This window comes from Ambystoma mexicanum, chromosome 14, assembly GCF_040938575.1.
Source record: "Ambystoma mexicanum isolate Mex_15411 chromosome 14, UKY_AmexF1_1, whole genome shotgun sequence".
NCBI lineage: Eukaryota > Metazoa > Chordata > Amphibia > Caudata > Ambystomatidae > Ambystoma > Ambystoma mexicanum.
In genome coordinates, this window is record NC_090940.1 from 646,253,536 (window position 1) to 646,277,056 (window position 23,521).

General features: G+C 47.9%; 1 protein-coding gene across 1 annotated transcript in view; it reads right to left on the reverse strand.

Annotated features, from left to right (window-relative positions):
* The window catches only part of LOC138527099 (protein ELYS-like), a 510,654-nt gene that overhangs the window by 152,370 nt on the left and 334,763 nt on the right, over window positions 1-23,521 (reverse strand). Inside the window, exon 21 of the mRNA XM_069638141.1 lies at window positions 20,230-20,329. Coding sequence (XP_069494242.1) covers window positions 20,230-20,329 — 100 coding nt within the window. The remainder of the gene's footprint in view (window positions 1-20,229; window positions 20,330-23,521) is intronic.

A 23,521-nucleotide genomic window follows, 5' to 3' on the forward strand; every position in this document is an offset into this window, starting at 1 on the left:
CAGTGTCTTCAGTCATTTCTCCGGCATATTTAAGAGTGCGTGCTCAGGCAGGCACTCAGCATCAGTCCTCCAGTGTCTTCAGTCATTTCTCCTGCATATTTAAGAGTGCTCTGGCAGGCGCTCAGCATTAGTCCTCCAGTGTCTTCAGTCATTTCTCCTGCATATTTAAGAGTGCTCAGGCAGGCGCTCAGCATTAGTCCCCCAGTGTCTTCAGTCATTTCTCCTGCATATTTAAGAGTGTTCAGGCTGGCACTCAGCATTAGTCCCCCAGTGTCTTCAGTCATTTCTCCGGCATATTTAAGAGTGCGTGCTCAGGCAGGCGCTCAGCATTAGTCCTCCAGTGTCTTCAATCATTTCTCCTGCATATTTAAGAGTGCTCTGGCAGGCGCTCAGCATTAGTCCCCCAGTGTCTTCAGTCATTTCTCCGTCATATTTAAGGGTGCTCAAGCAGCCGCTCAGCATTAGTCCCCCAGTGTCTTCAGTCATTTCTCCTGCATATTTAAGAGTGCTCTGGCAGGCGCTCAGCATTAGTCCCCCACTGTCTTCAGTCATTTCTCCGGCATATTTAAGAGTGCTCAGGCAGGCGCTCAGCATTAGTCCTCCAGTCTCTTCAGTCATTTCTCCGGCATATTTAAGAGTGCTCAGGCAGGCGTTCAGCATTAGTCCTCCAGTGTCTTCAGTCATTTCTCTGGCATATTTAAGAGTGCTCAGGCAGGCACTCAGCATCAGTCCTCCAATGTCTTCAGTCATTTCTTTGGCATATTTAAGAGTGCTCAGGCAGGTGCTCAGCATTAGTCCCCCAGTGTCTTCAGTCATTTCTCCTGCATATTTAAGAGTGCTCTGGCAGGCGCTCAGCATTAGTCCCCCAGTGTCTTCAGTCATTTCTCCGTCATATTTAAGGGTGCTCAAGCAGCCGCTCAGCATTAGTCCTCCAGTGTCTTCAGTCATTTCTCCTGCATATTTAAGAGTGCTCTGGCAGGCGCTCAGCATTAGTCCCCCACTGTCTTCAGTCATTTCTCCGGCATATTTAAGAGTGCTCAGGCAGGCGCTCAGCATTAGTCCTCCAGTCTCTTCAGTCATTTCTCCGGCATATTTAAGAGTGCTCAGGCAGGCGTTCAGCATTAGTCCTCCAGTGTCTTCAGTCATTTCTCTGGCATATTTAAGAGTGCTCAGGCAGGCGCTCAGCATCAGTCCTCCAGTGTCTTCAGTCATTTCTTTGGCATATTTAAGAGTGCTCAGGCAGGCGCTCAGCATTAGTCCCCCAGTGTCTTCAGTCATTTCTCCTGCATATTTAAGAGTGCTCTGGCAGGCGCTCAGCATTAGTCCCCCACTGTCTTCAGTCATTTCTCCGGCATATTTAAGAGTGCTCAGGCAGGCGCTCAGCATTAGTCCTCCAGTCTCTTCAGTCATTTCTCCGGCATATTTAAGAGTGCTCAGGCAGGCGTTCAGCATTAGTCCTCCAGTGTCTTCAGTCATTTCTCTGGCATATTTAAGAGTGCTCAGGCAGGCACTCAGCATCAGTCCTCCAGTGTCTTCAGTCATTTCTTTGGCATATTTAAGAGTGCTCAGGCAGGCGCTCAGCATTAGTCCCCCAGTGTCTTCAGTCATTTCTCCTGCATATTTAAGAGTGCGTGCTCAGGCAGGCGCTCAGCATTAGTCCCCCAGTGTCTTCAGTCATTTCTCTGGCATATTTAAGAGTGCTCTGGCAGGCGCTCAGCATTAGTCCTCCAGTGTCTTCAGTCATTTCTCCTGCATATTTAAGAGTGCTCTGGCAGGCGCTCAGCATTAGTCCTCCAGTGTATTCAATCATTTCTCTGGCATATTTAAGAGTGCTCTGGCAGGCACTCAGCATTAGTCCCCCACTGTCTTCAGTCATTTCTCCGTCATATTTAAGAGTGCTCAAGCTGGCACTCAGCATTAGTCCCCCACTGTCTTCAGTCATTTCTCCGGCATATTTAAGAGTGTGTGCTCAGGCAGGCGCTCAGCATTAGTCCCCCAGTATCTTCAGTCATTTCTCCTGCATATTTAAGAGTGCTCTGGCAGGTGCTCAGCATTAGTCCCCCAGTGTCTTCAGTCATTTCTCCGTCATATTTAAGAGTGCTCTGGCAGGCGCTCAGCATTAGTCCCCCAGTGTCTTCAGTCATTTCTCCGGCATATTTAAGAGTGCATGCTCAGGCAGGCGCTCAGCATTAGTCCTCCAGTGTCTTCAGTCATTTCTCCTGCATATTTAAGAGTGCTCAGGCAGGCACTCAGCATTAGTCCGCCAGTATCTTCAGTCATTTCTCCTGCATATTTAAGAGTGCTCTGGCAGGTGCTCAGCATTAGTCCTCCAGTGTCTTCAGTCATTTCTCCGGCATATTTAAGAGTGCGTGCTCAGGCAGGCACTCAGCATCAGTCCTCCAGTGTCTTCAGTCATTTCTCCTGCATATTTAAGAGTGCTCTGGCAGGCGCTCAGCATTAGTCCTCCAGTGTCTTCAGTCATTTCTCCTGCATATTTAAGAGTGCTCAGGCAGGCGCTCAGCATTAGTCCCCCAGTGTCTTCAGTCATTTCTCCTGCATATTTAAGAGTGTTCAGGCAGGCGCTCAGCATTAGTCCTCCAGTCTCTTCAGTCATTTCTCCGGCATATTTAAGAGTGCTCAGGCAGGCGTTCAGCATTAGTCCTCCAGTGTCTTCAGTCATTTCTCTGGCATATTTAAGAGTGCTCAGGCAGGCACTCAGCATCAGTCCTCCAGTGTCTTCAGTCATTTCTTTGGCATATTTAAGAGTGCTCAGGCAGGCGCTCAGCATTAGTCCCCCAGTGTCTTCAGTCATTTCTCCTGCATATTTAAGAGTGCGTGCTCAGGCAGGCGCTCAGCATTAGTCCCCCAGTGTCTTCAGTCATTTCTCTGGCATATTTAAGAGTGCTCTGGCAGGCGCTCAGCATTAGTCCTCCAGTGTCTTCAGTCATTTCTCCTGCATATTTAAGAGTGCTCTGGCAGGCGCTCAGCATTAGTCCTCCAGTGTATTCAGTCATTTCTCCGGCATATTTAAGAGTGCTCTGGCAGGCACTCAGCATTAGTCCCCCACTGTCTTCAGTCATTTCTCCGTCATATTTAAGAGTGCTCAAGCTGGCACTCAGCATTAGTCCCCCACTGTCTTCAGTCATTTCTCCGGCATATTTAAGAGTGTGTGCTCAGGCAGGCGCTCAGCATTAGTCCCCCAGTATCTTCAGTCATTTCTCCTGCATATTTAAGAGTGCTCTGGCAGGTGCTCAGCATTAGTCCCCCAGTGTCTTCAGTCATTTCTCCGTCATATTTAAGAGTGCTCTGGCAGGCGCTCAGCATTAGTCCCCCAGTGTCTTCAGTCATTTCTCCGGCATATTTAAGAGTGCATGCTCAGGCAGGCGCTCAGCATTAGTCCTCCAGTGTCTTCAGTCATTTCTCCTGCATATTTAAGAGTGCTCAGGCAGGCACTCAGCATTAGTCCCCCAGTATCTTCAGTCATTTCTCCTGCATATTTAAGAGTGCTCTGGCAGGCGCTCAGCATTAGTCCTCCAGTGTCTTCAGTCATTTCTCCGGCATATTTAAGAGTGCGTGCTCAGGCAGGCACTCAGCATCAGTCCTCCAGTGTCTTCAGTCATTTCTCCTGCCTATTTAAGAGTGCTCTGGCAGGCGCTCAGCATTAGTCCTCCAGTGTCTTCAGTCATTTCTCCTGCATATTTAAGAGTGCTCAGGCAGGCGCTCAGCATTAGTCCCCCAGTGTCTTCAGTCATTTCTCCTGCATATTTAAGAGTGTTCAGGCTGGCACTCAGCATTAGTCCCCCAGTGTCTTCAGTCATTTCTCCGGCATATTTAAGAGTGCGTGCTCAGGCAGGCGCTCAGCATTAGTCCTCCAGTGTCTTCAATCATTTCTCCTGCATATTTAAGAGTGCTCAGGCAGGCACTCAGCATTAGTCCCCCAGTGTCTTCAGTCATTTCTCCTGCATATTTAAGAGTGCTCTGGCAGGCGCTCAGCATTAGTCCCCCAGTGTCTTCAGTCATTTCTCCGTCATATTTAAGGGTGCTCAAGCAGCCGCTCAGCATTAGTCCCCCAGTGTCTTCAGTCATTTCTCCTGCATATTTAAGAGTGCTCTGGCAGGCGCTCAGCATTAGTCCCCCACTGTCTTCAGTCATTTCTCCGGCATATTTAAGAGTGCTCAGGCAGGCGCTCAGCATTAGTCCTCCAGTCTCTTCAGTCATTTCTCCGGCATATTTAAGAGTGCTCAGGCAGGCGTTCAGCATTAGTCCTCCAGTGTCTTCAGTCATTTCTCTGGCATATTTAAGAGTGCTCAGGCAGGCACTCAGCATCAGTCCTCCAGTGTCTTCAGTCATTTCTTTGGCATATTTAAGAGTGCTCAGGCAGGCGCTCAGCATTAGTCCCCCAGTGTCTTCAGTCATTTCTCCTGCATATTTAAGAGTGCGTGCTCAGGCAGGCGCTCAGCATTAGTCCCCCAGTGTCTTCAGTCATTTCTCTGGCATATTTAAGAGTGCTCTGGCAGGCGCTCAGCATTAGTCCTCCAGTGTCTTCAGTCATTTCTCCTGCATATTTAAGAGTGCTCTGGCAGGCGCTCAGCATTAGTCCTCCAGTGTATTCAGTCATTTCTCCGGCATATTTAAGAGTGCTCTGGCAGGCACTCAGCATTAGTCCCCCACTGTCTTCAGTCATTTCTCCGTCATATTTAAGAGTGCTCAAGCTGGCACTCACCATTAGTCCCCCACTGTCTTCAGTCATTTCTCCGGCATATTTAAGAGTGTGTGCTCAGGCAGGCGCTCAGCATTAGTCCCCCAGTATCTTCAGTCATTTCTCCTGCATATTTAAGAGTGCTCTGGCAGGTGCTCAGCATTAGTCCCCCAGTGTCTTCAGTCATTTCTCCGTCATATTTAAGAGTGCTCTGGCAGGCGCTCAGCATTAGTCCCCCAGTGTCTTCAGTCATTTCTCCGGCATATTTAAGAGTGCATGCTCAGGCAGGCGCTCAGCATTAGTCCTCCAGTGTCTTCAGTCATTTCTCCTGCATATTTAAGAGTGCTCAGGCAGGCACTCAGCATTAGTCCCCCAGTATCTTCAGTCATTTCTCCTGCATATTTAAGAGTGCTCTGGCAGGTGCTCAGCATTAGTCCTCCAGTGTCTTCAGTCATTTCTCCGGCATATTTAAGAGTGCGTGCTCAGGCAGGCACTCAGCATCAGTCCTCCAGTGTCTTCAGTCATTTCTCCTGCATATTTAAGAGTGCTCTGGCAGGCGCTCAGCATTAGTCCTCCAGTGTCTTCAGTCATTTCTCCTGCATATTTAAGAGTGCTCAGGCAGGCGCTCAGCATTAGTCCCCCAGTGTCTTCAGTCATTTCTCCTGCATATTTAAGAGTGTTCAGGCAGGCGCTCAGCATTAGTCCTCCAGTCTCTTCAGTCATTTCTCCGGCATATTTAAGAGTGCTCAGGCAGGCGTTCAGCATTAGTCCTCCAGTGTCTTCAGTCATTTCTCTGGCATATTTAAGAGTGCTCAGGCAGGCACTCAGCATCAGTCCTCCAGTGTCTTCAGTCATTTCTTTGGCATATTTAAGAGTGCTCAGGCAGGCGCTCAGCATTAGTCCCCCAGTGTCTTCAGTCATTTCTCCTGCATATTTAAGAGTGCGTGCTCAGGCAGGCGCTCAGCATTAGTCCCCCAGTGTCTTCAGTCATTTCTCTGGCATATTTAAGAGTGCTCTGGCAGGCACTCAGCATTAGTCCTCCAGTGTCTTCAGTCATTTCTCCTGCATATTTAAGAGTGCTCTGGCAGGCGCTCAGCATTAGTCCTCCAGTGTATTCAGTCATTTCTCCGGCATATTTAAGAGTGCTCTGGCAGGCACTCAGCATTAGTCCCCCACTGTCTTCAGTCATTTCTCCGTCATATTTAAGAGTGCTCAAGCTGGCACTCAGCATTAGTCCCCCCCTGTCTTCAGTCATTTCTCCGGCATATTTAAGAGTGTGTGCTCAGGCAGGCGCTCAGCATTAGTCCCCCAGTATCTTCAGTCATTTCTCCTGCATATTTAAGAGTGCTCTGGCAGGTGCTCAGCATTAGTCCCCCAGTGTCTTCAGTCATTTCTCCGTCATATTTAAGAGTGCTCTGGCAGGCGCTCAGCATTAGTCCCCCAGTGTCTTCAGTCATTTCTCCGGCATATTTAAGAGTGCATGCTCAGGCAGGCGCTCAGCATTAGTCCTCCAGTGTCTTCAGTCATTTCTCCTGCATATTTAAGAGTGCTCAGGCAGGCACTCAGCATTAGTCCCCCAGTATCTTCAGTCATTTCTCCTGCATATTTAAGAGTGCTCTGGCAGGCGCTCAGCATTAGTCCTCCAGTGTCTTCAGTCATTTCTCCGGCATATTTAAGAATGCGTGCTCAGGCAGGCACTCAGCATCAGTCCTCCAGTGTCTTCAGTCATTTCTCCTGCATATTTAAGAGTGCTCTGGCAGGCGCTCAGCATTAGTCCTCCAGTGTCTTCAGTCATTTCTCCTGCATATTTAAGAGTGCTCAGGCAGGCGCTCAGCATTAGTCCCCCAGTGTCTTCAGTCATTTCTCCTGCATATTTAAGAGTGTTCAGGCTGGCACTCAGCATTAGTCCCCCAGTGTCTTCAGTCATTTCTCCGGCATATTTAAGAGTGCATGCTCAGGCAGGCGCTCAGCATTAGTCCTCCAGTGTCTTCAATCATTTCTCCTGCATATTTAAGAGTGCTCAGGCAGGCACTCAGCATTAGTCCCCCAGTGTCTTCAGTCATTTCTCCTGCATATTTAAGAGTGCTCTGGCAGGCGCTCAGCATTAGTCCCCCAGTGTCTTCAGTCATTTCTCCGTCATATTTAAGGGTGCTCAAGCAGCCGCTCAGCATTAGTCCCCCAGTGTCTTCAGTCATTTCTCCTGCATATTTAAGAGTGCTCTGGCAGGCGCTCAGCATTAGTCCCCCACTGTCTTCAGTCATTTCTCCGGCATATTTAAGAGTGCTCAGGCAGGCGCTCAGCATTAGTCCTCCAGTCTCTTCAGTCATTTCTCCGGCATATTTAAGAGTGCTCAGGCAGGCGTTCAGCATTAGTCCTCCAGTGTCTTCAGTCATTTCTCTGGCATATTTAAGAGTGCTCAGGCAGGCACTCAGCATCAGTCCTCCAATGTCTTCAGTCATTTCTTTGGCATATTTAAGAGTGCTCAGGCAGGTGCTCAGCATTAGTCCCCCAGTGTCTTCAGTCATTTCTCCTGCATATTTAAGAGTGCTCTGGCAGGCGCTCAGCATTAGTCCCCCAGTGTCTTCAGTCATTTCTCCGTCATATTTAAGGGTGCTCAAGCAGCCGCTCAGCATTAGTCCTCCAGTGTCTTCAGTCATTTCTCCTGCATATTTAAGAGTGCTCTGGCAGGCGCTCAGCATTAGTCCCCCACTGTCTTCAGTCATTTCTCCGGCATATTTAAGAGTGCTCAGGCAGGCGCTCAGCATTAGTCCTCCAGTCTCTTCAGTCATTTCTCCGGCATATTTAAGAGTGCTCAGGCAGGCGTTCAGCATTAGTCCTCCAGTGTCTTCAGTCATTTCTCTGGCATATTTAAGAGTGCTCAGGCAGGCACTCAGCATCAGTCCTCCAGTGTCTTCAGTCATTTCTTTGGCATATTTAAGAGTGCTCAGGCAGGCGCTCAGCATTAGTCCCCCAGTGTCTTCAGTCATTTCTCCTGCATATTTAAGAGTGCGTGCTCAGGCAGGCGCTCAGCATTAGTCCCCCAGTGTCTTCAGTCATTTCTTTGGCATATTTAAGAGTGCTCAGGCAGGCGCTCAGCATTAGTCCCCCAGTGTCTTCAGTCATTTCTCCTGCATATTTAAGAGTGCTCTGGCAGGCGCTCAGCATTAGTCCCCCACTGTCTTCAGTCATTTCTCCGGCATATTTAAGAGTGCTCAGGCAGGCGCTCAGCATTAGTCCTCCAGTCTCTTCAGTCATTTCTCCGGCATATTTAAGAGTGCTCAGGCAGGCGTTCAGCATTAGTCCTCCAGTGTCTTCAGTCATTTCTCTGGCATATTTAAGAGTGCTCAGGCAGGCACTCAGCATCAGTCCTCCAGTGTCTTCAGTCATTTCTTTGGCATATTTAAGAGTGCTCAGGCAGGCACTCAGCATTAGTCCCCCATTGTCTTCAGTCATTTCTCCTGCATATTTAAGAGTGCGTGCTCAGGCAGGCGCTCAGCATTAGTCCCCCAGTGTCTTCAGTCATTTCTCTGGCATATTTAAGAGTGCTCTGGCAGGCGCTCAGCATTAGTCCTCCAGTGTCTTCAGTCATTTCTCCTGCATATTTAAGAGTGCTCTGGCAGGCGCTCAGCATTAGTCCTCCAGTGTATTCAGTCATTTCTCCGGCATATTTAAGAGTGCTCTGGCAGGCACTCAGCATTAGTCCCCCACTGTCTTCAGTCATTTCTCCGTCATATTTAAGAGTGCTCAAGCTGGCACTCAGCATTAGTCCCCCACTGTCTTCAGTCATTTCTCCTGCATATTTAAGAGTGCGTGCTCAGGCAGGCGCTCAGCATTAGTCCCCCAGTGTCTTCAGTCATTTCTTTGGCATATTTAAGAGTGCTCAGGCAGGCGCTCAGCATTAGTCCCCCAGTGTCTTCAGTCATTTCTCCTGCATATTTAAGAGTGCTCTGGCAGGCGCTCAGCATTAGTCCCCCAGTGTCTTCAGTCATTTCTCTGGCATATTTAAGAGTGCTCAGGCAGGCACTCAGCATCAGTCCTCCAGTGTCTTCAGTCATTTCTTTGGCATATTTAAGAGTGCTCAGGCAGGCGCTCAGCATTAGTCCCCCAGTGTCTTCAGTCATTTCTCCTGCATATTTAAGAGTGCGTGCTCAGGCAGGCGCTCAGCATTAGTCCCCCAGTGTCTTCAGTCATTTCTCTGGCATATTTAAGAGTGCTCTGGCAGGCGCTCAGCATTAGTCCTCCAGTGTCTTCAGTCATTTCTCCTGCATATTTAAGAGTGCTCTGGCAGGCGCTCAGCATTAGTCCTCCAGTGTATTCAGTCATTTCTCCGGCATATTTAAGAGTGCTCTGGCAGGCGCTCAGCATTAGTCCTCCAGTGTCTTCAGTCATTTCTCCTGCATATTTAAGAGTGCTCTGGCAGGCGCTCAGCATTAGTCCTCCAGTGTATTCAGTCATTTCTCTGGCATATTTAAGAGTGCTCTGGCAGGCACTCAGCATTAGTCCCCCACTGTCTTCAGTCATTTCTCCGTCATATTTAAGAGTGCTCAAGCTGGCACTCAGCATTAGTCCCCCACTGTCTTCAGTCATTTCTCCGGCATATTTAAGAGTGTGTGCTCAGGCAGGCGCTCAGCATTAGTCCCCCAGTATCTTCAGTCATTTCTCCTGCATATTTAAGAGTGCTCTGGCAGGTGCTCAGCATTAGTCCCCCAGTGTCTTCAGTCATTTCTCCGTCATATTTAAGAGTGCTCTGGCAGGCGCTCAGCATTAGTCCCCCAGTGTCTTCAGTCATTTCTCCGGCATATTTAAGAGTGCATGCTCAGGCAGGCGCTCAGCATTAGTCCTCCAGTGTCTTCAGTCATTTCTCCTGCATATTTAAGAGTGCTCAGGCAGGCACTCAGCATTAGTCCCCCAGTATCTTCAGTCATTTCTCCTGCATATTTAAGAGTGCTCTGGCAGGTGCTCAGCATTAGTCCTCCAGTGTCTTCAGTCATTTCTCCGGCATATTTAAGAGTGCGTGCTCAGGCAGGCACTCAGCATCAGTCCTCCAGTGTCTTCAGTCATTTCTCCTGCATATTTAAGAGTGCTCTGGCAGGCGCTCAGCATTAGTCCTCCAGTGTCTTCAGTCATTTCTCCTGCATATTTAAGAGTGCTCAGGCAGGCGCTCAGCATTAGTCCCCCAGTGTCTTCAGTCATTTCTCCTGCATATTTAAGAGTGTTCAGGCTGGCACTCAGCATTAGTCCCCCAGTGTCTTCAGTCATTTCTCCGGCATATTTAAGAGTGCGTGCTCAGGCAGGCGCTCAGCATTAGTCCTCCAGTGTCTTCAATCATTTCTCCTGCATATTTAAGAGTGCTCAGGCAGGCACTCAGCATTAGTCCCCCAGTGTCTTCAGTCATTTCCCCTGCATATTTAAGAGTGCTCTGGCCGGCGCTCAGCATTAGTCCTCCAGTGTCTTCAGTCATTTCTCCGGCATATTTAAGAGTGCTCTGGCAGGCGCTCAGCATTAGTCCCCGAGTGTCTTCAGTCATTTCTCCGGCATATTTAAGAGTGCTCAGGCTGGCACTCAGCATTAGTCCTCCAGTGTCTTCAGTCATTTCTCCGGCATATTTAAGAGTCCTCTGGCAGGCACTCAGCATTAGTCCCCCAGTGTCTTCAGTCATTTCTCCTGCATATTTAAGAGTGCTCAGGCAGGCGCTCAGCATTAGTCCCCCATTGTCTTCAGACATTTCTCCTAGATATTTAAGAGTGCTCTGGCAGGCACTCAGCATTAGTCCTCCAGTCTCTTCAGTCATTTCTCCTGCATATTTAAGAGTGCTCTGGCAGGCACTCAGCATTAGTCCTCCAGTCTCTTCAGTCATTTCTCCGGCATATTTAAGAGTGCTCAGGCAGGCGTTCAGCATTAGTCCTCCAGTGTCTTCAGTCATTTCTCTGGCATATTTAAGAGTGCTCGGGCAGGCACTCAGCATCAGTCCTCCAGTGTCTTCAGTCATTTGTTTGGCATATTTAAGAGTGCTCAGGCAGGCGCTCAGCATTAGTCCCCCAGTGTCTTCAGTCATTTCTCCTGCATATTTAAGAGTGCTCTGGCAGGCGCTCAGCATTAGTCCCCCACTGTCTTCAGTCATTTCTCCGGCATATTTAAGAGTGCTCAGGCAGGCGCTCAGCATTAGTCCTCCAGTGTCTTCAGTCATTTCTCCGGCATATTTAAGAGTGCTCAGGCAGGCGTTCAGCATTAGTCCGCCAGTGTCTTCAGTCATTTCTCTGGCATATTTAAGAGTGCTCAGGCAGGCACTCAGCATCAGTCCTTCAGTGTCTTCAGTCATTTCTGTGGAATATTTAAGAGTGCTCAGGCAGGCGCTCAGCATTAGTCCCCCAGTGTCTTCAGTCATTTCTCCTGCATATTTAAGAGTGCTCTGGCAGGCGCTCAGCATTAGTCCTCCAGTGTCTTCAGTCATTTCTCTGGCATATTTAAGAGTGCTCAGGCAGGCACTCAGCATCAGTCCTCCAGTGTCTTCAGTCATTTCTTTGGCATATTTAAGAGTGCTCAGGCAGGCGCTCAGCATTAGTCCCCCAGTGTCTTCAGTCATTTCTCCTGCATATTTAAGAGTGCTCAGGCAGGCGCTCAGCATTAGTCCCCCAGTGTCTTCAGTCATTTCTCCTGCATATTTAAGAGTGCTCTGGCAGGCGCTCAGCATTAGTCCCCCAGTGTCTTCAGTCATTTCTCCTGCATATTTAAGAGTGCTCTGGCAGGCGCTCAGCATTAGACCCCCAGTGTCTTCAGTCATTTCTCCTGCATATTTAAGAGTGCTCTGGCAGGCGCTCAGCATTAGTCCTCCAGTGTCTTCAGTCATTTCTCCGGCATATTTAAGAGTGCTCAGGCAGGCGCTCAGCATTAGTGCTCCAGTGTCTTCAGTCATTTCTCCGGCATATTTAAGAGTGCGTGCTCAGGCAGGCACTCAGCATCAGTCCTCCAGTGTCTTCAGTCTTTTCTCCGGCATATTTAAGAGTGCTCAGGCAGGCGCTCAGCATTAGTCCTCCAGTGTCTTCAGTCATTTCTCCTGCATATTTAAGAGTGCTCAGGCTGGCTCTCAGCATTAGTCCCCCAGTGTCTTCAGTCATTTCTCCGGCATATTTAAGAGTGCATGCTCAGGCAGGCGCTCAGCATTAGTCCTCCAGTGTCTTCAGTCATTTCTCCTGCATATTTAAGAGTGCTCAGGCAGGCACTCAGCATTAGTCCCCCAGTATCTTCAGTCATTTCTCCTGCATATTTAAGAGTGCTCTGGCAGGCGCTCAGCATTAGTCCTCCAGTGTCTTCAGTCATTTCTCCGGCATATTTAAGAGTGCGTGCTCAGGCAGGCACTCAGCATCAGTCCTCCAGTGTCTTCAGTCATTTCTCCTGCATATTTAAGAGTGCTCTGGCAGGCGCTCAGCATTAGTCCTCCAGTGTCTTCAGTCATTTCTCCTGCATATTTAAGAGTGCTCAGGCAGGCGCTCAGCATTAGTCCCCCAGTGTCTTCAGTCATTTCTCCTGCATATTTAAGAGTGTTCAGGCTGGCACTCAGCATTAGTCCCCCAGTGTCTTCAGTCATTTCTCCGGCATATTTAAGAGTGCGTGCTCAGGCAGGCGCTCAGCATTAGTCCTCCAGTGTCTTCAGTCATTTCTCCTGCATATTTAAGAGTGCTCAGGCAGGCACTCAGCATTAGTCCCCCAGTGTCTTCAGTCATTTCTCCTGCATATTTAAGAGTGCTCTGGCCGGCGCTCAGCATTAGTCCTCCAGTGTCTTCAGTCATTTCTCCGGCATATTTAAGAGTGCGTGCTCAGGCAGGCACTCAGCATCAGTCCTCCAGTGTCTTCAGTCATTTCTCCGGCATATTTAAGAGTGCTCTGGCAGGCGCTCAGCATTAGTCCTCCAGTGTCTTCAGTCATTTCTCCTGCATATTTAAGAGTGCTCAGGCTGGCGCTCAGCATTAGTCCCCCAGTGTCTTCAGTCATTTCTCCTGCATATTTAAGAGTGCTCAGGCTGGCACTCAGCATTAGTCCCCCAGTGTCTTCAGTCATTTCTCCGGCATATTTAAGAGTGCGTGCTCAGGCAGGCGCTCAGCATTAGTCCTCCAGTGTCTTCAGTCATTTCTCCTGCATATTTAAGAGTGCTCAGGCAGGCACTCAGCATTAGTCCCCCAGTGTCTTCAGTCATTTCTCCTGCATATTTAAGAGTGCTCTGGCAGGCGCTCAGCATTAGTCCTCCAGTGTCTTCAGTCATTTCTCCTGCATATTTAAGAGTGCTCAGGCAGGCACTCAGCATTAGTCCCCCAGTGTCTTCAGTCATTTCTCCTGCATATTTAAGAGTGCTCTGGCAGGCGCTCAGCATTAGTCCTCCAGTGTCTTCAGTCATTTCCCCTGCATATTTAAGAGTGCTCTGGCCGGCGCTCAGCATTAGTCCTCCAGTGTCTTCAGTCATTTCTCCGGCATATTTAAGAGTGCTCTGGCAGGCGCTCAGCATTAGTCCCCGAGTGTCTTCAGTCATTTCTCCGGCATATTTAAGAGTGCTCAGGCTGGCACTCAGCATTAGTCCTCCAGTGTCTTCAGTCATTTCTCCGGCATATTTAAGAGTCCTCTGGCAGGCACTCAGCATTAGTCCCCCAGTGTCTTCAGTCATTTCTCCTGCATATTTAAGAGTGCTCAGGCAGGCGCTCAGCATTAGTCCCCCATTGTCTTCAGACATTTCTCCTAGATATTTAAGAGTGCTCTGGCAGGCACTCAGCATTAGTCCTCCAGTCTCTTCAGTCATTTCTCCTGCATATTTAAGAGTGCTCTGGCAGGCACTCAGCATTAGTCCTCCAGTCTCTTCAGTCATTTCTCCGGCATATTTAAGAGTGCTCAGGCAGGCGTTCAGCATTAGTCCTCCAGTGTCTTCAGTCATTTCTCTGGCATATTTAAGAGTGCTCGGGCAGGCACTCAGCATCAGTCCTCCAGTGTCTTCAGTCATTTGTTTGGCATATTTAAGAGTGCTCAGGCAGGCGCTCAGCATTAGTCCCCCAGTGTCTTCAGTCATTTCTCCTGCATATTTAAGAGTGCTCTGGCAGGCGCTCAGCATTAGTCCCCCACTGTCTTCAGTCATTTCTCCGGCATATTTAAGAGTGCTCAGGCAGGCGCTCAGCATTAGTCCTCCAGTGTCTTCAGTCATTTCTCCGGCATATTTAAGAGTGCTCAGGCAGGCGTTCAGCATTAGTCCGCCAGTGTCTTCAGTCATTTCTCTGGCATATTTAAGAGTGCTCAGGCAGGCACTCAGCATCAGTCCTTCAGTGTCTTCAGTCATTTCTGTGGAATATTTAAGAGTGCTCAGGCAGGCGCTCAGCATTAGTCCCCCAGTGTCTTCAGTCATTTCTCCTGCATATTTAAGAGTGCTCTGGCAGGCGCTCAGCATTAGTCCTCCAGTGTCTTCAGTCATTTCTCTGGCATATTTAAGAGTGCTCAGGCAGGCACTCAGCATCAGTCCTCCAGTGTCTTCAGTCATTTCTTTGGCATATTTAAGAGTGCTCAGGCAGGCGCTCAGCATTAGTCCCCCAGTGTCTTCAGTCATTTCTCCTGCATATTTAAGAGTGCTCAGGCAGGCGCTCAGCATTAGTCCCCCAGTGTCTTCAGTCATTTCTCCTGCATATTTAAGAGTGCTCTGGCAGGCGCTCAGCATTAGTCCCCCAGTGTCTTCAGTCATTTCTCCTGCATATTTAAGAGTGCTCTGGCAGGCGCTCAGCATTAGACCCCCAGTGTCTTCAGTCATTTCTCCTGCATATTTAAGAGTGCTCTGGCAGGCGCTCAGCATTAGTCCTCCAGTGTCTTCAGTCATTTCTCCGGCATATTTAAGAGTGCTCAGGCAGGCGCTCAGCATTAGTGCTCCAGTGTCTTCAGTCATTTCTCCGGCATATTTAAGAGTGCGTGCTCAGGCAGGCACTCAGCATCAGTCCTCCAGTGTCTTCAGTCTTTTCTCCGGCATATTTAAGAGTGCTCAGGCAGGCGCTCAGCATTAGTCCTCCAGTGTCTTCAGTCATTTCTCCTGCATATTTAAGAGTGCTCAGGCTGGCTCTCAGCATTAGTCCCCCAGTGTCTTCAGTCATTTCTCCGGCATATTTAAGAGTGCATGCTCAGGCAGGCGCTCAGCATTAGTCCTCCAGTGTCTTCAGTCATTTCTCCTGCATATTTAAGAGTGCTCAGGCAGGCACTCAGCATTAGTCCCCCAGTATCTTCAGTCATTTCTCCTGCATATTTAAGAGTGCTCTGGCAGGCGCTCAGCATTAGTCCTCCAGTGTCTTCAGTCATTTCTCCGGCATATTTAAGAGTGCGTGCTCAGGCAGGCACTCAGCATCAGTCCTCCAGTGTCTTCAGTCATTTCTCCTGCATATTTAAGAGTGCTCTGGCAGGCGCTCAGCATTAGTCCTCCAGTGTCTTCAGTCATTTCTCCTGCATATTTAAGAGTGCTCAGGCAGGCGCTCAGCATTAGTCCCCCAGTGTCTTCAGTCATTTCTCCTGCATATTTAAGAGTGTTCAGGCTGGCACTCAGCATTAGTCCCCCAGTGTCTTCAGTCATTTCTCCGGCATATTTAAGAGTGCGTGCTCAGGCAGGCGCTCAGCATTAGTCCTCCAGTGTCTTCAGTCATTTCTCCTGCATATTTAAGAGTGCTCAGGCAGGCACTCAGCATTAGTCCCCCAGTGTCTTCAGTCATTTCTCCTGCATATTTAAGAGTGCTCTGGCCGGCGCTCAGCATTAGTCCTCCAGTGTCTTCAGTCATTTCTCCGGCATATTTAAGAGTGCGTGCTCAGGCAGGCACTCAGCATCAGTCCTCCAGTGTCTTCAGTCATTTCTCCGGCATATTTAAGAGTGCTCTGGCAGGCGCTCAGCATTAGTCCTCCAGTGTCTTCAGTCATTTCTCCTGCATATTTAAGAGTGCTCAGGCTGGCGCTCAGCATTAGTCCCCCAGTGTCTTCAGTCATTTCTCCTGCATATTTAAGAGTGCTCAGGCTGGCACTCAGCATTAGTCCCCCAGTGTCTTCAGTCATTTCTCCGGCATATTTAAGAGTGCGTGCTCAGGCAGGCGCTCAGCATTAGTCCTCCAGTGTCTTCAGTCATTTCTCCTGCATATTTAAGAGTGCTCAGGCAGGCACTCAGCATTAGTCCCCCAGTGTCTTCAGTCATTTCTCCTGCATATTTAAGAGTGCTCTGGCAGGCGCTCAGCATTAGTCCTCCAGTGTCTTCAGTCATTTCTCCGGCATATTTAAGAGTGCGTGCTCAGGCAGGCAGCTCTGGGCCAATATCTGCGGGTTCAGCCCCTTTCTACCAGCACATTTAGTTGAAGGATTTTTGGGGTATGCCACTTCTTCAGCAAACACTTCTTTGTGGGTCTGAACTCTCCCCGCTGGGTATTGTTTCCAGGGATCGTGTTCCTCACACCAAGTGCTACTTTCAGGTTCTCAGTGCACTTATGGGACACCACTTTTAGGGTCTCTGTGCCTCTTCTCACGTGCTACTTTTAAAGTCTCAGTACCTCTTTTGAAGCTCTCCTTTCACAGTCAAAGCTCCTCTTCCCAAGCTCTAGTCTCAGGGAATTAGCGCCTCTTTCCAAATGCTTCTCCAAAGGACTCAGGCCCTTTCCTCAAGCTCTACTGTCAAGGTCTCAGCTCCCATTCCCAAGTGCTCCTTAGAGGGTTGCAGCACCTGTTGCCAAGTGCTAGTTTTAGGAACTTATCACCTTTTCTCAAGCACTGCTGTCAGGATCTCGGCGCCTCTTCTCAAGGGCAGTTTTCAAAGTCTCAGCACCTCTTTCCAATCCCACCTTGCAGAGTCACAGCGCCTCTTCCCAGGCACTAGTTCCAGGGACTTAGTGGGCCTCATTACGACCCTGGCGGCTGCGGTATGAACGGTGCCGTTAAGGTACCGGCACCGTTCATACCGGGCCGCCACATTACGAGTTTGCTCCCGGGTGGCGCCATGCACGTATGGCCACCCACGAGCAGACCAGGATTCCAACATCGGTCCCGTCATTAATGGGTCTGTTGTTAGCATCCTCCCCATTCCCATTGAGCCCTAGGGGGGCTCAAATGGGAATAGGAACGTACCTGGTCCGTGTCCTGAAAATGGGAAATACCGGGCCCGCAAAAGTCGGAATGGCCCGGTAATTCACTTTTTTCGGGACACGAGTTTGGAGGTAGCCAGGCTGGTAATGACGGCATGGCTACCTCCAAACTCACCATGAGGCCCAATGTCTCTTTCCAAGTATTCATGTCAAGGTCTCAGAGCCTGTTTTCTAGCTTGACTTCCTCACAATCCTTTGAGGGTTCCAGTACCTTGCAGCTCGCGCTACTTTAGGATCTTAGCGCCTTTCCTCAAACTCACTCAGGCATTCAGTGCCTCTTCTCAAGTGCTCTTTTCAGGGAGTCAGCACTTTCTGTGATATGATATGATAGGTTATTTATAACGCATTTAATACCCAGAGGTTTCCAAGCACGGACCCGGGGATCGAACCTGTGTTGCTCCGTGTCGTCTTGCTTCCAAGGCGAGCACGTTGCCCCTGAGCTATCCTCCCTATCCTGTCTAGTTCTCCTTACAGAATCCCATGTTCTTGCATAACATTCGGTGGCTCAGTGGTCCTTCTCAAGCGCCCCTCACAGTATCACAGGGCCTCTTCCAAAGAACTACTTTCACTCCTCGTTCATATGTGGCAACTGCTTAGTTCTACACGTATTCCTCACTCTTGCTCTCTTTATACCCAGACTGGCTTCTCTCATGACGGGTGGGGCCTCTATGGTAACCTGTTCTTTGTAACAATTGACTACAGCTCCCCGCTTCCAGTTTAAACTATTTCCTGTCGGCTCTCCCACTCTAGCAACATTTAAAGGGTCTCACCCGCATTGTTAACTGGTCTGGCCACCATTTTGTTTTCCCCATGTGCCTGTCCAGGAGTGCTCGCTAATCTCTGGGATTGGCTGGTCGCCAGCACCCTCAGCCAGATGATCTGACTTCCTCTTTCGTTACTTTTCACTGCTGTTGAGCTGCTGAGTTGACCCTCACTTTGGGATCCGTCTGGGAGGCGACATGTTAACAGCGTCAGTACTGTTGAAAAACCGCTGCTGGTGGCACAAGGGCTGGCGATTACAGATGTGAGCGGATAGGGCCCGTTCATTCCCCTATATGTCACAGATTTAAATGTATGTGATATACATGACTTATTTGTGATATGTACCATACATTACTATATATGTTGCATGTAATGTACTACCAATATGTATTTCGTATGTATGTATAAACATCATATATGGGATTTTTTTAAACTGCTTGTTCATGTCACCAGTCTCTTGCTAGCATGCACTGCAGCTATGACGGAATAACAGATGGCTGTGGACTTAATACGCAACAGTGAATCTGTCTTGTATTGTATTGTTTATTTATATAGCGCCTACTCACAGGAAAGTGTTTCAAAGCGCTCAAGGAGGGTGGGAACATGGGGGGGGGGAGCCAGTTGCTCAGAGCCCTTCAAATTCTGAGACGGTAAAAGTATGCACAGGCAGAGTAAGTGCGTAAAATACATTTAACAGTTGACTTCCCCAATTGCACCTATTGCAACCACTAGGATGGGTCGCGTTCTCAGTGTATACCCAGCTATGGTACGCTGAAACCAGTGCGGTGAAGACGCTGCACTGCTGCTCAACCATCCTGCTGCACGGCCGCCGAGTGCACCAATCAAGACCAAGCTCTCAGACTCCATCATTATGTAGCGTGTGAATCCACCATTACCACAGTTCAGTGCCGCCATTTTGAAAGTCCAGAATCTAGCCTTTCCATGTACTCTCTTTGGATGAGGGCTACATTCTCCAGGTGTGCTGTGCAGGACGTGCCAAGAGCACCCCGACTAGTGCTTCTGGGTACAGACCAATGCCTCAATGCACCCGACTGCATTTCCTGACCTCCCTCCTGCCTCCGCCATCTCTGAAGACCTCTACGAGGGCAACACGTCCAATGTAAATGCACGTCGCATTATAAGTGCAAGGACTGACACACGAATCCTAAAAGGACTGAATTCCTCCCGCCGCCCCCACAACACCAGCCCTGAACCGGAAGTACGTCTCTAAACCCTGTGTAAGGGACGTGCATTTGGGATCTGGGCTCCAGTGCTCCCGTACTGGACTGTGCCAGGTTGTGTCTGCCTGCCTGCCTTCGCTCACGCCTGCTCTTGCATTGCTCTTCGACTGGATGCCTGCCTCCTGTGGTCTTCTGCGGCCCTGGTTTGCCTGTTGTGCTGAGCCCTGGTGCCTTCTTCCCCCGACGATTCAGACCTTTAGACCCTATTTCTTGCATCTTTTGTACATCTCGAATGTTTGGAAATCTTCCCAGACGCCTGAACCTTTGAACTGGATTGCCCTCTTCCCGCACCTGTGCCACTGTGGGTGGAGCTCTTCAAACCCCAAAGACTCCATTGCATATCCTCAGGTTGGCTTCGATACTCTTCTCCCGCCTTCCTTCTTCAGGTGCCAGTGATTTCTACTGGTATTTATTCTTTCAGATGTAACTATGCTTTACAGCCTATGGGTCCGGGTCTATTTGACCTAAAACATTTGATTGAATTTATTTGACCTTTTCTTTGTTCTAAAATGTGGGTGGAGACCCCCGCACCACCCCCTACTTCCCCCAACCTAATCTATACCCTTACCCACGCACATATATATATTTACCAAAGAAAAGTCAAAAGAATGCGATCAAATATGTTAGGTAAAATATTTTTAGGTCAATTATGCTAAGGTATCTAGTCTATCCATCGAATGCCTTTCCATTAAATTATTTTGCATAGAGAGATTTGCAACGAATACATTTGCATCGAAGGCATGTTTTTGAGGGGTAAAGGGTTCATTCTTACTGTGGTGGGTTTTAAAGGGGAAAAGGGGGGGCTTGGGGGGCCCCTCCCATTGAAAAAACAAAAAAATGCATTAAATGCAAATTTCTTTGTTGCAAAAAATTCGATGGAAATGTCCCTCGATGCAAAACATTTGATGGAAAGACCATAAACCGTATGCTAATACCCAGCCTATGAGGTGCTTGGCTCTTTTCATGTACCCGACCTTCCTCCGGGTATCCAAACTTAGGTGACTGGAGATCGCTTGTGTAGACATCAGAGCAGTGCAATTGGGCTTTTTTTCTCTAACAGCAATGATAACCCAATGGTGCCAGATAAACACGTGTGGTCAAGAACCCGAAAACAGAGCAAAAAGGCTAAACAATGGAGCTTCTAGGCCTCTGGTTTTGTTAACAGGAATTTTAGTTATCCCGCCTCCAAACTTTGTTATCCAACATTTTGTGCCCAGAACAGTACTATTACTGGCAATGGCAGAGACCAGTTAGGGGGTTCTAGTTAATGGACTGCCAGATAAGAAGAGAGCTTGTACCTTATTACTCTTAATTAATCATAAGGATTTATTTTTTATTAAATCAGATTGAGCATACCACGTGATTGGTTCTTACTTTACGTCAACATTGGCACAGTGGCACGTACCTCCACCTGACAATGAGAGGGTGTGGCCTGAATCCAGGACACAGCGCGGCGCGCCCGTGCAGGTGTTCGTCGGTCTGTCCATCTTCTCTCTGCTCGTGCACTTCCAGAAAAGAATGGTGTAAATTGAACAGGAAAACAATCGTTTATAAACACGGTCTCATTCATTCAAATTCTATACATTGGCATAAGTTTTAAATAACCCTCAAAACGCCCATGTTATGCCCAATTCATTTTAAAACTCTGTCCACTGACGCCATTAAAAAATCTCACACCACAATGGGACTTAGAAAGTCACATTTCGCATTGTAGTCTACGTACCCTTAAAAGCGTGGTTAAAATGAACATGACTGTGATAGTTGTGGCATGCACTTGGCCAGCATCCGATGGGGAAGGAGCAGCCAATGAGGGCAGGGTTTGCTTCTTGAACAAGTAAGGGGTTAATCCAAGGGATTAACATGTTGCATAGTGCAACACATTGGCTGAACTATCCAGGACTCCATTTAATGGTCCAAAGAGATGTGAAACATTTGAAAGGTTTTGTTAGAAAAGCAAATTGAAAGAATTTGTTGAAAATCATTTGTTCAGACTCCTATTGCTTTCAATGGAAAGGACAAACTGTTTAAGCACCAAATGTTCACACGTGTTCTGTCAGTCAGATGAAAAGTTAGTACACAGTATGAAACGGGTAAGCTTTAAGCTAAAAGTTAAACACTGGACATTATATATGAAAAAGCTAGCGCTTCACATCGGTGCATGGTGTTCTTTGAGCTATAGGAAGGTCCAGGGGCTCGTAATACTGAGAGGTTACAGCCTGGAGGGATTGGGCTCTAACAGGTGTTAGAGCGCACACCCGAGTTAGGGTGCCGAGGTGAAGCTGACGGAACCTACTGGAATTAAGGATCGATGGCACCCATCGCAGCCCTCTCCGCCAGACCGGTAATACAATTGTAACACAGCAAAAGGGCAAAAACAGGTAACAAATAGGTTGCTCCGAACCTTGCAGCAAGCTTGGTTCTGATTGGCTGGGGGGCAGACTGAGCAGTGACCCAGAATGTTGCCCAGAAACCATAGCATTTGTAGCAGCAGTGAGGGCCTTTGCTTAGCCATTGTTTGCAATGGCCACGCCAACATTCCAATGGTATAATGTGGCAGAGTGGATGGACCTTCTGGGTGCTTGGAGCACATTGGGTGAGGAGGCTCATAGCTTCAGCGCCGGGACCTTGAAACCTGTGTACGCACAATTACAATAGTTCTGACACTCTTCACGCTCAGGAAAGGGCTAGAGACTTTGCTTTTTTAAGGAAAGTCAAGGAGATATTGCCAAGACCTAGCGTTCCGCTCGCCATCCTATGCTACAGACTGGAACCCTGCACACCTTTTTGTAATTCTTTTAGCATTGTGGAGTGACCCCACCACTCCGGTGGTGACAGTGTGCGGTATGCATATCCTTTAACATAACATATGATTGACCCATAGCTGCAGTAGGTTAACACTTCATAGAAACCCCATGCACGCGGATAGCTAACATGAACATTTCCACATTGAAGCAAAAGCAGACTCCCAAAAGTCGATATATTGCATGTTGTGATATGAAATTTAAAAAGAAGACAATGTTTGTGAACATTTATCCTGCAATAATGCAGAATGATTAGAGGCCGGTGATCAGCCTAGTGTTTTAAAGATTGTTTTTGAGTAACTGACCTGCTGGTGGGATGAGGTTTGGGAAGGAATGAAAATGGCGATGGGTGGAAGTCTTAACAGGGACAAGTCATTATTGCTCGTGAATGAAGGTTTGGGAGGAGAACAGCGCGTGCGGCCCGGTGGGGTCACCTGATGGCCAAGAGGCTGCATTTACTGTAATGTAAAATTACTCATTGAAGATTTTTGCAATATATGAGCAAAAAGGGAAAAGCAGGAAAACAATACATTTCACAACTACTAATCAGGAGGGATCATCTTTAGATATTTTGAAAGTTGATAGAACTGACGTACTGTTTTTTCCAAGATAATGAGAAACTAGACTATATATATCAACTCTGCGACGCAATGTTCTTACTCTTTGCAAATCTGCCAGTCTCTGCTTAGAGAAGGCTACTTGATGAACCGTAAATGCAGTACTTCAGTGATCTTATGCTGGACATTCACAGATTGTTAGTTTCATTAAAAGAAAAATGGTTTGTTAGACTCAGCAAAGAAATTGGCAGGTTAAGTTTTGTGGACAATTCATTAATATAATTCAATGATCCTGTAGAATTTGCTAATTAGTTCAAGGGATTGTTTAAACTCAGTTTGAAATGTTATTATTTTGGAATTCTTGTTTGGAAGGTGAGATAAAGGAAATGTTGTTTTTGTAAAGTAATTATTTACTTTCTCTATTAGAGGTTTTTGTTATGAAATGAAAACTAAAGTGCTTCAAAGGGGATGAATGTGACAAGACGTGTCAAAAGTGTTGAGGAAAAAAAGGAGATTGTTAAGGAGGCGCAACATGTATCCATTCTCAGCTCAGCCTGGATACAAAGTGCCTCGCATAGTCCTGATGAGAAGAGAGAAGAATTAGATTTAAAATACCTTAAACGTTCACAATATTTCTTTTAAATTTAATGGTGAATGGATTTGCACATTGGCATGTTTACAAGTATCACTAGCACAAAAAAGATAGTTTGCAAGTTGCCCAATATGGGGCTGTTTTTTGGTACATGCCTTGTGCATGAAACAAGCCATTTTTAATAGTATCCTAGTACAGTTGGGAACTGTGAACATGTGTCAAACATGAGAAAGGGTCAGATCTGTCTAGTCGCTGTGTTCCGCGCACGCGGTGCAACGTTAGAATGATCAAGGTATGACATCACTTCCACCGCCCTCAATGCAGCACTGCGAAGAAGTCATACACATTGACCACCAGAGTTCCATCAGAAGCTCCAGCTGCTGTAGAAGTGTGCTGGCACTTTTAAAGGATTATGTAAGGGTTATTTTATATCAGCTTCGCCTATTTAAGACATCTGGTAGGGATGTTTCTTAGCCCAAGGGGGGCAATGCAGGGGGGCTCAGGTTGTGTTGCAAGCATAGAGTATCAGGACCCTCAGTGCTGAGGAGCAGGTATGGTAATAGGCACCGAGGAATACTGATGATGGCTAAAGGCTAAAGGATGTGGTGGAGGGTGACGCACAACAAGGGACGATTACGGATGAATCCCCTAACTGGCCCTAAAGCACCATTGAATGCAGCGAGGATCAGACATAGGATCAGACATAGGGACCCATTCAGAGTTTGTGGGATTTACTTCTTTTAAATC